This window comes from Belonocnema kinseyi, chromosome 6 (assembly GCF_010883055.1).
Source record: "Belonocnema kinseyi isolate 2016_QV_RU_SX_M_011 chromosome 6, B_treatae_v1, whole genome shotgun sequence".
NCBI classification, from domain to species: Eukaryota; Metazoa; Arthropoda; class Insecta; order Hymenoptera; family Cynipidae; genus Belonocnema; species Belonocnema kinseyi.
The window spans coordinates 20,201,635-20,215,612 of NC_046662.1; the positions used below are offsets into that span (position 1 = coordinate 20,201,635).

At 25.2% G+C, this 13,978-nt stretch overlaps 1 protein-coding gene across 1 annotated transcript in view; it reads right to left on the reverse strand.

Moving 5' to 3' along the window:
- Positions 1-13,978, reverse strand: part of LOC117174392 (putative ATP-dependent RNA helicase DHX57) — a 38,922-nt gene that overhangs the window by 4,600 nt on the left and 20,344 nt on the right. The window contains exons 6-9 of the mRNA XM_033363481.1: positions 13,288-13,777; positions 9,513-9,898; positions 4,594-4,715; positions 4,180-4,502 (exon numbers count right to left, since the gene is read on the reverse strand). Coding sequence (XP_033219372.1) covers positions 4,180-4,502; positions 4,594-4,715; positions 9,513-9,898; positions 13,288-13,777 — 1,321 coding nt within the window. The remainder of the gene's footprint in view (positions 1-4,179; positions 4,503-4,593; positions 4,716-9,512; positions 9,899-13,287; positions 13,778-13,978) is intronic.

Here is a 13,978-nt window from a genome sequence, read left to right on the forward strand (position 1 = left end):
GCGAGGGCGCATACTTTGAATAAAATCTTTGTTATCATTCTCTTGAAATAAATGTGTTTTTTTCTTGAAAAAATACCGGTTTCATATGTATACACCTGGTATTTATTATCCCAAATTTTCAAATCGATGTGGCACTTCGTGTATAATGCTTCGTAATAATTTTCAATTACAAAAACAGCAAATTTTTAACATAATAGTTCCAACCTAAATGATTAATTTGCAACTACAATGATAAAAATTTAACTGGAATATTTGAATTTGTAACCGAAAAGAATCATTTTTAAATAAAAAGATTAAATTGCAAATGAAAAGATAATTTTCTACAAAAAAAAAAACTATTTTGAACACAATATGTTCATTTTCAACGAAATAGTTGATATTTCTATTTAAAAAATTCAACTGGAATAGTTGAATTATACACACACACACACAAACATTTTTAACCATAAAGATTAATTTTCTAAAAGGAAAAGGGGAAATTTTTACCAAAGTACATACATTTTCAAAAACAACTAGTTTAATTTCAAAACAAAAAATATCAATTTTCAACCAAATATTTGAATTTTCATCCAAAACAGACACACTTACAATCAAAAATAAAATGATTGAATTTTCGGTTAAAAATCTAATTCTTAAAAAAACGGATTTTCAGCTAAATTGTTGAATTTTCTACTAGAATAGTTCGATTTTTAGTTTAAAAAAATTCTTCTTTGGAATACTACTTATACTTTTAAAACTACTTAAAGTACTTTCTTTATCAATCTAGAATTTGGAACAGGGATTAAAGTTAAAAAAATTCCCGTTCCATATAAAAAATTCCTTGTTCAAAGCGAAATTATATTTCTTTACGGAAACTCCATGTCCTAAAATAAAAATGATAACTATTCTATAAAATTTCCTGTTCCAAATCCGGATAAATTAGGAATATACGAATAAAACGTGATAAATCCATTTTTTGAAAAAATAGAGAAAATTATGTCACGAAAAAAATCTCACAGGGCAAAAAACTTCAAAAGTTTTTAAAAAATAATTTATAAAATAAAAAAAAACAATAATGAACTATGTTTTAATCACAGGCCTCAAAGTCCCTATGGGATAAAATATAGGGACCAAAGGATTCAGTACAATTAAGGTTAGATTCAAAAGAATTTATATGAATTAGGAAAAATGTTTTTAAAAAAATACATTGATTTCCGTAAAACTGGAATGAATATGCAGAAATTCAAAATAAAAGATCAGAAGTCGATAAAATTCATAAAAAAATCAAGGTGAATTGAAAAACAACAAATGAATTTAAAACAATTTTAAAACATGAAAAAACTTCATTGAATTTACTGAAGTCTATTTCATTGAAATAAACTTCAGGACCAACCCTTAGGCATTTTAAATCCTTCTCAATTACTGAAATCAGTAAAAAAATTCTTTGTATCTTTTAAGATAACCTGAATTCTTTAAAATCCTTTAAACTCCTATGGAATTTTTTAAAGCTCTTGAAAATGCCAAGGAATTAGAAAAAAAAAACTATTAAAATATGTCATCTCCTTTGATTATTTTATCAATTGATCCTCAGGATCAATTAAATTAAAACTAAAAAATCAACGACAAAAAAATTAGTTGTAGTAAATTTCGAGAAATGAAAGTAAATGAAACAAATTCAAGTAAACTACAACAAATTTAGGATAAATTATTAAGAATTTAGGATGAATTCCAAATACCTTCAAATCTTTAAAACCCTACAAAATACCTAACTTCTCATGAATAAATTCTTTAAAATATTATAAAATCACGTGAAATTCTATGATGATATTTCCTGAAATCATTGAAAATGTATTAAAATACATTGATTTTTAAAATCCCTTGAAATCATTGAAATCGTCGAAAACCTTGTAAAATAAAGTGAACTCTTTTAAAATATTGTAAAACCCCATACGCCCTGTAAAGTTGTTTCATATCATCAGAAATTGTAGAAAATTCTTTATCTCAAAATATTTCAAAAGCTTTAAAATCAATTGAAATTAATGAAATTAATTGATAAAATCCATTAAATCTTTTTAAATTTCCTAAAATACTTCAAATAAGAAGTTCCTGAAAATGCCTTAAAAGTTTTTAAAATACCCTAAAATCATGATGGTCGTTTTAATCGACGAAATAAATTCCCGGTTTTTTCCCGATTCGCAAACATTTTTCACGGTCAATGAAATTTAAAAAATGGAACACTAAGGCTAAAAAATTGCCCACTTGAGATAAAATTTAAAAATTTTATATTCAAATGCTCAATAATTTACGCGTATAAAATTGAAGTTACTAACATTTTTCGATATAAAAAATATATAAATCCACGTTACCATTTCCAATGCTCTAAATTAAAAAATCAATCAATGACCTTTAAAATTTTCAAAATTACATCATTTTAAGGAATTTCAAGCTAGAAACATCAAATATTGAAAAATTGAAAACATTTTAACTGAACAACTCTTAACTTAGAAATTCAATTATTTTCTTTTTAAATAGTTTAAACATCCCTGGAAAGCTTCAAAATTTTATTTCAAAATCTTGAGAAATCTAGAAATGGTATTAAATTTGTTTTAAATTTAAAATTATTTTGGAAATTTTTTCATAACTTCTAATAACTGTCAAAATGAATTGAATTTTTTCTACAATTTTCAGAAAATCCTGCAAATTTTAGAAAATTTGTTTACAATTTGGATGTATAAATAACAATTGAACATTTATCATTTGTAGGCGAAATTTGAGCAATTCTTATTCAAATATTGCTAAATATTCAATAATTAATATATTTTTTTAATTAAAAATTTCAAATTGAACGGGTTAAAATTGAATATTTTAGACTGAAACAATATTTTTAATTTAATAAAATCCTTTAATTAAGAATATATTATTATGAAGTTATAGTATATATTATTAGAAGTATAGTTATATTCTTCAATTTTGAACTGGCTTAAAATCGTTTTGTCAAATCATTTTTGTTCACTTTTTTTTACTTAAATTACAGATAGATTTAGAAAAAATTTATTTATTTATTAAATAAAAATGTTTTTTATCCAAAATTTTCAACATCAAAGGCTTTTATTTTTTATTTGTTCAAGTCTTTAAGAAAGCATTTAAAAATTCTTTAAATTAAAAATGTAAGCTTAGAAATAAAAATTTTAAATGGAAAATTTTTAAATTAAAAAAATTTTGAATTACGCATTGTAAGCTAAATAATAGTATAATTGAAAAACATAACAATTCAACTAATTATTTTTAAACTAACTGTTGTAATCGAACGTGGACAGATTTTTCTTCTACAAATTTGTAAAATTCCCAGTAAAAAAAAATTCACTGCATTTCCCGGTCTCAAAAAATTCCCAGTTTCCCGGTCCAGCGACTTCTCTGAAATTTTCAATAATTTACACGGATAAAATGGAAGCTACGAACACTTTTTAAATAAACAATTTTAAATTAAATGCAGGTAACCTGTAAAATTGGAAATTTTAAGCTTTTATACATTTGGATTCAGTTCCAAAAATATGAATCCAGGTTATCATTTTCAATGTTCTCAATTAAAGTATCCATGAATGCATTACATTTTTTGGAAATTATATCATTTGAAGTATTTTCAAGCTAGAAAAATAAAAAATTGAACGATAACATTTTTTAAAGAAACTGAACACTTCTTAAATTAAAAGTGAAATTGTATTAATTTTAAATAGTTACAAACCTTTTGAAATGCTTCGAAATTTTATTTTAAAATCTTGAAACACATGTCGTTTTACATTTTGTGAAATTCTAAATTATTTTATTTTTTCAGAATTTCTAAACATCTTTGAAAATGCTTCGAATTTTTCCTAAAATCTTTTCTAAACATTTGTTTAATATCCTGCAAAATTAAAAAAATTTGGATAAAATCTTCCACATTAATTTTTGATAATTTTGAAAATCTTTCTAAATCTTTTCTTAAAATTAATTTTTCAACATAAAAAATCATTTTCAATTTTCCTATGAAAATTTCTGTATTCTTATAAATAAATAAATATTCCAAAATCTATATTTGGTTTCAAAGTAGGTCATGGACTATGACACTATGACACTTCGTTTAAATTATTTAAAAAAATTTTTAATAGAACCATTAAAATTATAACGTTCAAAGTATGTCTTCTATACAATTCTATGAATTACCTTGTAGGCCTTGAGAGTAGTCAAATGATCCGAATTAGCGACAGCGAATTCCTTCTTTTTCACATTCAGCTCGTGTTTCTTCTCGAAGGAAGAAACGAAAGGACTTTTGTGAGAGAGACATGCAGCGATCGTCAGCGCAGAATCCAAACAGCAAAAAATTGCCCCGAAGAGAATGAGCTTTCCTATCCTGACATCAACTGGCAAAGTTGCTAAGTGATGACCCAGAGGAGTTAGAATAAAATCAGAATCTAATGCACCAACGTCCTGCAATCTTTTCGTAGCCGTGTCGATGCTTTCCACTGGTGGTGGCGCTAGCAATTGTCCTAAATGAAAAAATAATCAATGATAATATCACTGAGATGAGAAAAAAAGAAGATTGGCAGGTAAAATTATTGATAATTATTAAAAATCTACCTAAAGTCTCTTGGAAGTCCACTTTCGCACCTCCGTGCATAATTTCAATTCGTAGCAACAACGGTTCTAGAGGTATTCTTAAAATCTCGGGAATTGGTTGCGAACTGAAGTGATGCTCAAATCTAAGAGAATTCATTTTAAATGATCATATAATTTTAAAAATATATAGGATAAAAACAATATTTAACTACGAAATTTCTGGAAATTAAAAAAAGAAAAAATTGAGGGGGAAAAAACTCTAGGCTATTTGGAGTAATTTATATAGGTAATCGAAATAGTTTTCAACTGTTTCCTTGAACATTTTTTTTGTTGTTGAATATTTAACTATTCCATTTTTCGTTAAAAGAATTTTTTTAGCTAAATTTTGGTCAAAGTATTATGTTGTCTAAAATTCATCTTTTTCGTCAGAAAACTTAGCTTCTCGGTTGAAACTTCATGTTTTTGGTTGAAAATTCAACTGCTTGGTGAAACATTAATCCACTTTGTAGAAAATTTAACTATATTTAAAAAAAAATTGTTGTTTTCTTCGTTTCGTTTGAAATTAACATTTTTAACTTAAAATATTAACTATTCACTTTTCCGTTTAACATTTATCTATATTTATATTTAGGGTCACATTTATATATTTTATATTTAGGTTTAAAAGATGGTATTTGGTGAAAAATTCAACCAAATTTTGGAAAATTCTTCTTTTTTTTGTTGAAATTAAATTTTTTAATTGAAAATTTAATTGCTTGCTTGACAATTAATGTATAATATTTTATAACAAAATTCGTAATTTTTAGTAGAAAATTGAAACTAGTTTGTTAACAATTTATTTTACTTCGTGGAGAATCAAACTATTTTTTGAAAATTGTTTTCTATTTTTAATTAAATTTTTTAACGAAACTATAACTATTCCATTTTTGATTCAAAATGTATCCTTTTTAGTTGAAAATTCATATATTTTGTTCAAAAAATTTCTTTTTTAGGTAGACTATTTGATCATTTTGTTGAAAATTCGTTTTTTCTGCTTGAATATCCAACTATTTGGTTAAACATCCAATGATTTTGTTAAAAGTTTACCAATTTTAGGAGAAGATTAATCTTTTTGTTTGAAAATTATTTTCTTTGACTGAAAATTCAATTATTACATTTTTTATTGCAAATAATTATTTTATGGTTAAAAATCAACAATTTGGTTGACAATTAAAGTATTTTATTCAAAAAATTTTTTCTTTGTAGAAAACTGTTATTCATGGTTGAAAATTCACCTTATTGGTCGAAATTTTAACTATTTTGTTGAAAATTAGTCTTCTTTCTGGTAAAAACTTAATTTTTTAACATAAAAACATAATTATTCAATTTCTTGTTGAGTATTATCTTATTAGTTGATTTGACTATTTGCTTAAAAATGAATAATATAATATAATTAAAATTAATATTTTTGATTAAAAATGATTTTCTTCAAATGAAAATATAACTGTTTTATTTTTTATTGAAAATAAATATTTTATAGTTAAAAATCAGATATTTGGTTGCAAATTAAAGTACTTTATTATAAATTCCTTTTTTTTGTAGAAAATTAATCTTCACGGTTGAAAATCCATTTTCTTTTGTTGAACTACTTTGTTAAAACTTAATTTTTTTATTGGAAATGGATGATTTTATTTAAAACTTCACCCCCACTGTTAAAAATGTAACTAGTTTTTAAATACATTCTTTATGAGCAATTAATTTTTTTAATCAAATGTCGAAATGTTCCATTTTTTGTAAAAAAATGTATCTTTTTTAGTTGAAAATTTAACCATTTAGTTGAAAATGTATGCCTTTTGTTGAAAAATCGTCTCTTTTTGTAGAAAATTAATTTTTTTGGTTAAATATGCATATTTTTATGTAAAATTTGAACTATTTGGTAGAAACTTAATCTACTCTGCTGAAAACTAAGCAATTTTCTTAAAAAGTATCCTTTTTGGTTGAAAAGTCAACTGTTTTTTTGAAAATTCGTCATATCGGTTAAAGATTCATCCAATTTGTTGAATAATCATCTATTTTGGCTGAATTTCACTGGTTTTTATTTAAAATTAAAATGTTTTTTGGTCAAAATATCAACTAATTAGTTTTTTTAAGTGAAAATTGACGATTTATTTATTCAATTTATCTTTTTCATTGAAAATGCTACTATTTGATGGAAAATTGATGTATTTTGTTGAAAACTCTTATTTTTCTGTAGAAAATTGGTTGAAAATTCGGCTTTCCATTTCCTCTTTTTTTTTACATTCTCGTCAGAGAAGGTATTAGATTTGTGTAAAATTTGACCCCCCCTCTTCCAGTTTTGGTCAAATTTACACGTTTTGAAACCCCCTGAATCCGAAAAACAGGTTTTTATGAATGTGCCTGTCCCCATGACTTTTTTAATAATCGCAAAAATTATATTATCATATTTTGACAGCATACAAAATGATGGAAAATCCAAAAATTACATTTTTCGGCCAAACTATGCAAAATACGATAAAAGATAAAGAGATAAAAATTGTGCATTTGATAAAGATCTCCAAATTTGTTATCAACCACTTTTTGATAGGATGTACGGTTTTGGCTCTAATAATGAAAAACATGATTAAGAGTAAAAAACAAAAAAATCTGCCCGCTTCTTGGGCACATTTTAATCACAACTTTTGTCATTTAATTTCTTTTTCGTCTCGTGTGTGCGGTTTCAAAAAATTTAATTAATAATTTGTTATTTTTTCTTGTTAATACATTCTCATCAGAGAAGGTATTCGATTTTTGTAAAATTTGACTCCCCTCCCAGTTTTTGTCAAAAATTCACGTTTTGAGACCCCTTGAATCCGAAAAACCGGGTTTTACGAATGTGTCTGTCTTTATGTCTGTCTGTCTATGAGCACTACAACTTTTGAACAAAATAATCTATTAGATTGGCCTTTGATACACTCTTTTAGTGTCCTAAGCTAAATACCAAGATCGTTGGTCAGCCAGTTTGGATAAAAATTCTAAAAGTGAGCGTATTTTGAAAGTTTTTGGGACCACATTTTTTCATGATTCAAAAATTGTCTGTACACTTGTTCATAGTACTTGAAAAGTAAAATGTTAATTTTCGACAGCCCTACAAGATTATCATAACAACTTTTTGAATTTTTTCGAAAAATTGATCATTCAAATTTTGATCAAACAAAAAGTAATAAAAAATTGTATTTTGTTGTCAAATTATGCAAGGTAGAAAAAAAATTATGAGACAAACATTATGCACCCAAAAAATATCTACAAATTTGTTATTAATCACTTTTTTATAGGAGACGTAGTTTTTGTTTTATTTATAGAAAAAAACAGTGAAAAAACAAAACTTAAATTTTTTGACACATGACACAAGCTAAGAAATAATAGATAAAATTTTTTTACCGAAAGTAAAGAACAACAATTTTTATTAATGGTTTTTTTTTATATGATTGGTAGTTTTTACTTTAATCGTAAATAACATTAAAAATAAAAAATTACATTTTTGGTAAAATGACACAAGATATAAGAGAACGATTGTTTATCCCAAAAAAATCTAAAATATTTTTTTAAATAATTTCTTGATAAAACGCGTGGTTTTCATTTTAATCATAAAAAATAACATTATAAATAATGAAATTGACTGTTCGGAGAAACGGCACCAGACAAATTAAAATATTTATAAGGGCGTATGTTCCAAAACGTAGCTACAAAATTCCCTTCACTTGTTTTTTTTTCATACGACAGGCCGTTTTTTTAACTTTTAGCATACCAAAATTTAGCAGTTTTTTAGGCTCCAAAAAGGTTTTTTTCTCATTTATATTCTCAAATTTAAAACATGAAAAGTAAACAAAAATTATGATTCTGAATCAAGGAATTTGATACGCAAACATTCTTTAAAAAATTAAAAACGTAGAAGCTGAATAGTTTTAAGATAATATCTTATAAAATAAATATAATATTTGAAAAAATACTGAAATGTATAATTTTCAATTAGTTTCAAAAAATTTTAATATAACATTTCCACAACAAACTTATTTAAACTAAACACTTTCAAAATAAATCAGTTCTACATTTTGTGCAATCATAATTCAATAAATTCAAAAATGAGTTTGAAATTAATTAGGGAAAAATTAAAGAAACTTCAAAAGAATTTGATCAAATGCCTCCAAATTTAAGGTGAGTTTTAAAATATTCAAGATGAATGAAATAAAAACTTTAAAAAGCTTTATCGAATGAATAGAATTGAGTAAATTTAGAAGAGTGTAAACAAATTTACGATAAACTAATAATAATTTAGGGTGAATTCAAAATGAATTGCAAAAAATATTTTCAAATTTTTTTAAACGGGACAATGAAATTTAATCTGTTTTAATATCAATGCAAGTTACGAATGATAATAATATACATTTATGGGAATGATATAAAATTTCAGGGATAAACTCGAGTGCGAAGCACGAGATACGTGATGAGAATGTGTTCGTTAAAGCCGAAGGAGCTTTAACAAAAGAGAATTCACAATCATTAAATTACTGTTGTCGCTACTTTTAACTTTAGTTTTAAATAGTCTGTGCAGAAAAGTGGAGCGCGTAGCGCGAGGTAATTACATTATCGAGCGCGAAGCGCGAGAACCAACAGTCGCACGCCCTAGGCGCGCTCAGACTTGCGAGCGCAGCGAGTCGCGCGCGATAAGAATGTGCCTGCGAAGCGGGCAGATTTTTTAAATTTATTTTTTTAATATGAATAGAGACATTGAACAGTATGCTATTGAAATCTAATCAACAGACTTTAGATTTTTTTAATTTCAAGAATTTTCGAGTTAAATCTGAATGTAGGGCATTAAAAAGGAATTTAAATTTCGTTGTTTTTTTTTTCTGAATTTAATTTCTTAAATTGTAAAAACAATAATCTGAGACATGTTTTCCTACCTGTGGGAAGTGTAGAGATGAACACAAACTCCAGGCATAACTCGACCAGCACGACCTCTTCTTTGATTAGCATTTGCTCTGGAAACCCAGCAAGTTTCCAAACTCTCCATATTCTCATTCGTATTAAACCTCGTTTCCTTCATCTTGCCGGTATCGATGACGAAAACACAGTCGTCTATAGTCACAGATGTCTCCGCAATATTCGTACTTAGAACAATTTTTCTCATTCCATCCTTTGGTTTTTTAAAGACTAAGGCTTGGTCTTCACTGGACAAGGAAGAATGCAGAGGAACTATTAAAAATCTACCTCTTTTTGGCGAAAAGATTTTGTTATCTCTTAAAAGGTCTCTGATGGTGCTGATCTCTGCAAAGCCAGGTAGAAACACCTGGCGAAGCCAAAACATTTTCAAAATATAGGCCTTGGAAAATATGATAACTCGTAGAATTGCAATTTACAATTAAAAGGTATAATTGAACTAAAATTTGGCACTCTCAGAAAAATCTCAGAAAAAAATTTTATATCACCAATTAAATTCTGATAAAATATAAAAATTTTAATAATTGATATTGGAAAATGAACAATTTTTAATCAACTCCTTCAAGTTTCTACAGCTCGTTTTTCGAATTAGAAGCATTAGTAATTCAGGAAAATAATAGCTTATCAATTTTAAGTTTGTATAATTCGAAATTAAATAATTTGAAACTAAAATCATTTCAAATTCAACAATTTTGAATTACAAACGTTTTCAACAACTTTTTCGGTTGATTTTTAAGCATTTATAATGATAATTATTCAACAATAATTGTTTTATTATATCAAATTTGAAAACAATTGTACATCGTAGAACAATAAGGGAAAATATGTAATGCAAGCTATTGTGAAAGTCATTTCTGCTTTTTTAAATAACATTAATGCAGGCACCACATTCCTATGGTTTTAAGTCAACAAAATAGTGAAACTTTTAACGAAAAACTATTCAATTTGAACCTGAAAAGACGAATTTTCAACAAAAATTGATTTTTCTAGCTAAAAAGTTGCGTGTTTTTGAAAAAAAATAATATTTTTAACAAAAAAAGAAGAAAAGTGAATCTACAACCAACTAGTTTAATAATTTAATATTTTATATTAAATTCTTATATAATAATTTAAGAAATTAGACAATTGTAAATTAATGCAATTGAAAATTGATCAATTTTGAAATTTTATAATTCAAAATTAAATCATTTATAAATGGAAACCTATAAAAATGAACGATTTCAAATTAAAAACGTTAAAAAATCATCTTTTTTTTAAACTTAAAGCTTTTAAAATCGAAAAACTTCAAATTGAAACTTTCAAAATTGGATAATTCGAAGTTCAAGATTAAAGAGTTTCAGAATGAAACATTCAATATTCATAATAATTAAATTTAAATTGATTAAATCTGTACAATTTAAATATGAACGCTTCTTAACTTGTAGGATTTCAGTCGATGAAAATTTGCAGTTTGAAGCGGTAAAAATTTAATAATTAAAAGCCTTCGAAATTAAAGAAATTCATATACGAAGTATTAAAAATTAGAAAATCTGCACTTGATATGAATAGAACATTAAATAACATTTTCAAATTTAAAAAAGTGAATGGTTTATTGTAAACTCAGAATGTTCAAAATTGAATAATTCTGAGCTGGACGTGCTTAGTATTGTGCTATGAGAAATTTCAAGATTTAAAATTAAACAATTTTACTTTTAATTTCACAAAAATTTAATATTCTCGAAAAATCATTCAATACTGTAGTTTTTCAACTATAAATAATAAAAAATTTTAATTTGCAGCTTTCTAATTCAAGTCATTAAAAATCTAGAGACTAAATTTATGAATGGTATAAATATAATTAAAGATAAGTTTTATTTCAATGTTTAAAATTTTAACTTTAATTGAAACGTTTCCAGTTATGAAACCATTTAGTTTACAATACGTAATGTTAAAATCTTTTAGCTGAATAATTTGTCAATTTTTTGTCAACACTTTTAAGTGTAAATTTTCAATGTAGAAATTTTTTAAATTCTGTTTTGACAATTAAAAAAGTTACGAAACAATTAAAAGCGTTGAAATTGAAAATTAGTCTTAAAAAGCGTTTAAAATTCATCAACTGTAGGCAAATATAATTAAATTGATGGTTATTTAAATTAAATTATTAAAAATTGAACAATAATGAAATTATTTCTAAATAATATATTCATAATTGAAAGCTTTTATTCAATTCCAAATTCTGTTTTAATGTTTTTTTTTATTATAAACATTTCAGTTTTAACCGATTTAATACGAAATTTTACGAGTGAAAAAGGACATTTCTTCAACATTCATCAATATTAGGCTGTTTATTTAAAATTTTAAATTATGAATCAAATATCCAAAATAAGAGTTTAATCTGAATTGTTTCAAGTAAAAAGAAAAATTTTAAGAATTTTAATTTTTTTAATGATTAATTTATAAGTGAAATTGTTCAATTTTTTCTTACAAACAACAGGTGAACAATTACTAATTCCAAACAATTAATCTAGATTTAGATTTTAAAAAATCGTTTTATTGTTATTGTTTCTAACTTAAAATTAATTCCAAATTATATAATTTTCAACCTTTAGCTTCCATTTTATACAAAAAATTGTTGAAATTTTAAATTCAAAATGTTTTAAGTTTAAATAAAAAGATAAAATAAAATAAAAAAGAGTTCCACTTTGACGGCGTTAATTTGCAGTTCAGTTTTGATTTAATTTTTTTTAATCCAGAATTTTTTATCTTCTACTTAGCGGTCAACCTGTTAAAACTCAAGACGAGAATATGATTGGAAATTTACTAGAACAAATTTAAACTAATTTCATTTAGCTCACATTAATAAAAATGTTAAAAATAAAAAATTCCGTCATCAAAATCAATCAAAAATGAAAACCAAAATGTCTTCTCTTCCAACTTAATAAAGGCGTTAAAAATAAACAATAATGTTTCTTCGAATTCATAAAATATTGAAGGTTAAAAAAAAAATTTTAAATTGAATTATTGTAGTTTTATGCAGTTTCAAATTAATAAAGGTTAAATTTTTATTGTATTGATAGGATTTGTAATTTAACAAAAACGTTTAATTACAAATCTATTATTTAGAAATAATTTGAAAATTGAAAAGAATTTATATGGGTTTCATTCAGGCGTTTACATTTTTTAACTATTAAATCTTTTAAATTGAAACATTTCAATTTTCAACTTTAAAAAGGTAAATTATTAATTTTAAAAAGATTCATAATCGTCTTTTTAAATCAATTGTTGTTAATTTTTGAAAACGGAAACTATAATTATCTTAAAAATCATCAATTAGTTTATATTTACAACTGAAAAACTTGAACCATTTTTTATCAAAAATTTTCAAATTCAAGCGCTTTTAATTTTCTTTATTCAAGTCTTCAAAACTGCATCTTAATCATTCTTAAACTTAAAAATGCACGCTTAAAAATGAAGACCTGCAGAAAGTTCTTAAACTGATTTCATAATTGAACTTGATATTAAACAAAATTAAAATCTAACTCATTTTAAAATGCAATTTATCATATGATATCAAATTGGCGATATTCCAAGTGAGTTGGATAGATTTGGCTTTAAAAATGTTGTTTTGCGGTCCAAGAACCGCCCTGATTCAAAAATCTAAAAATATTCCAAATGCAATGTTTCAAACTCAATAACTTCCAAATTTCTTCGCTAAACAATTAATTCTTAATTTTATTTATAACTATGAATATTACTTACAACAATAGAACCAGTGCGAGGATAATCGTGATCCCCATCGACGATCCACTCTAGAGTCTTTTCGAGCAATTCATAATTGATTTTCTCAGAATCCATAACGTAGAGAGCCTTGTAGGTTGCGAAATCAAAACCAGGATATCTCGCAATAAGTTGTGGAAGCGCTAAATTTTGATCGGGTACATTATTTTTCGGTGGTTCCATCGCTTGAGAGTCGATATCCATCGTTTCAAAATCGATTTGCAGCTGCTCATAATCCCCTCGAATTCGTCGAGTGTATTTCGAGTTTTCCTCAAAGACAAAATTTACTTTTTCGAATATTTCCTCCAGGAAGATTTGCTCAACTGGGAAAGTCCTTCCGGGAATATCTAAAACGGGAGCGTCTTTGAAGTAGGAAGAGAAGTCTTTGGCCTTGAGGGTTGCGCTCATCAAAATTACTTTGAGATCTGGACGTTCCACTAGGAGTTGCTTCAAAAGCATCAGCAGAAAGTCACTAGAAATAATTAAAGAAAAATGTTAAAATGAAAATGGAAATTGGAAAAAAATGCCAATTTTTTATTTTCTCTGACTATTAATATTCAAAAACGGGATAAAAAATTTTCGATTAAAATTAACAAATACACTCCGACGTTTTCCAGAGGCTTAAATGGTAATTAATTATTATAATTTTGGTTTTTTGATTGTGCACTTTCTT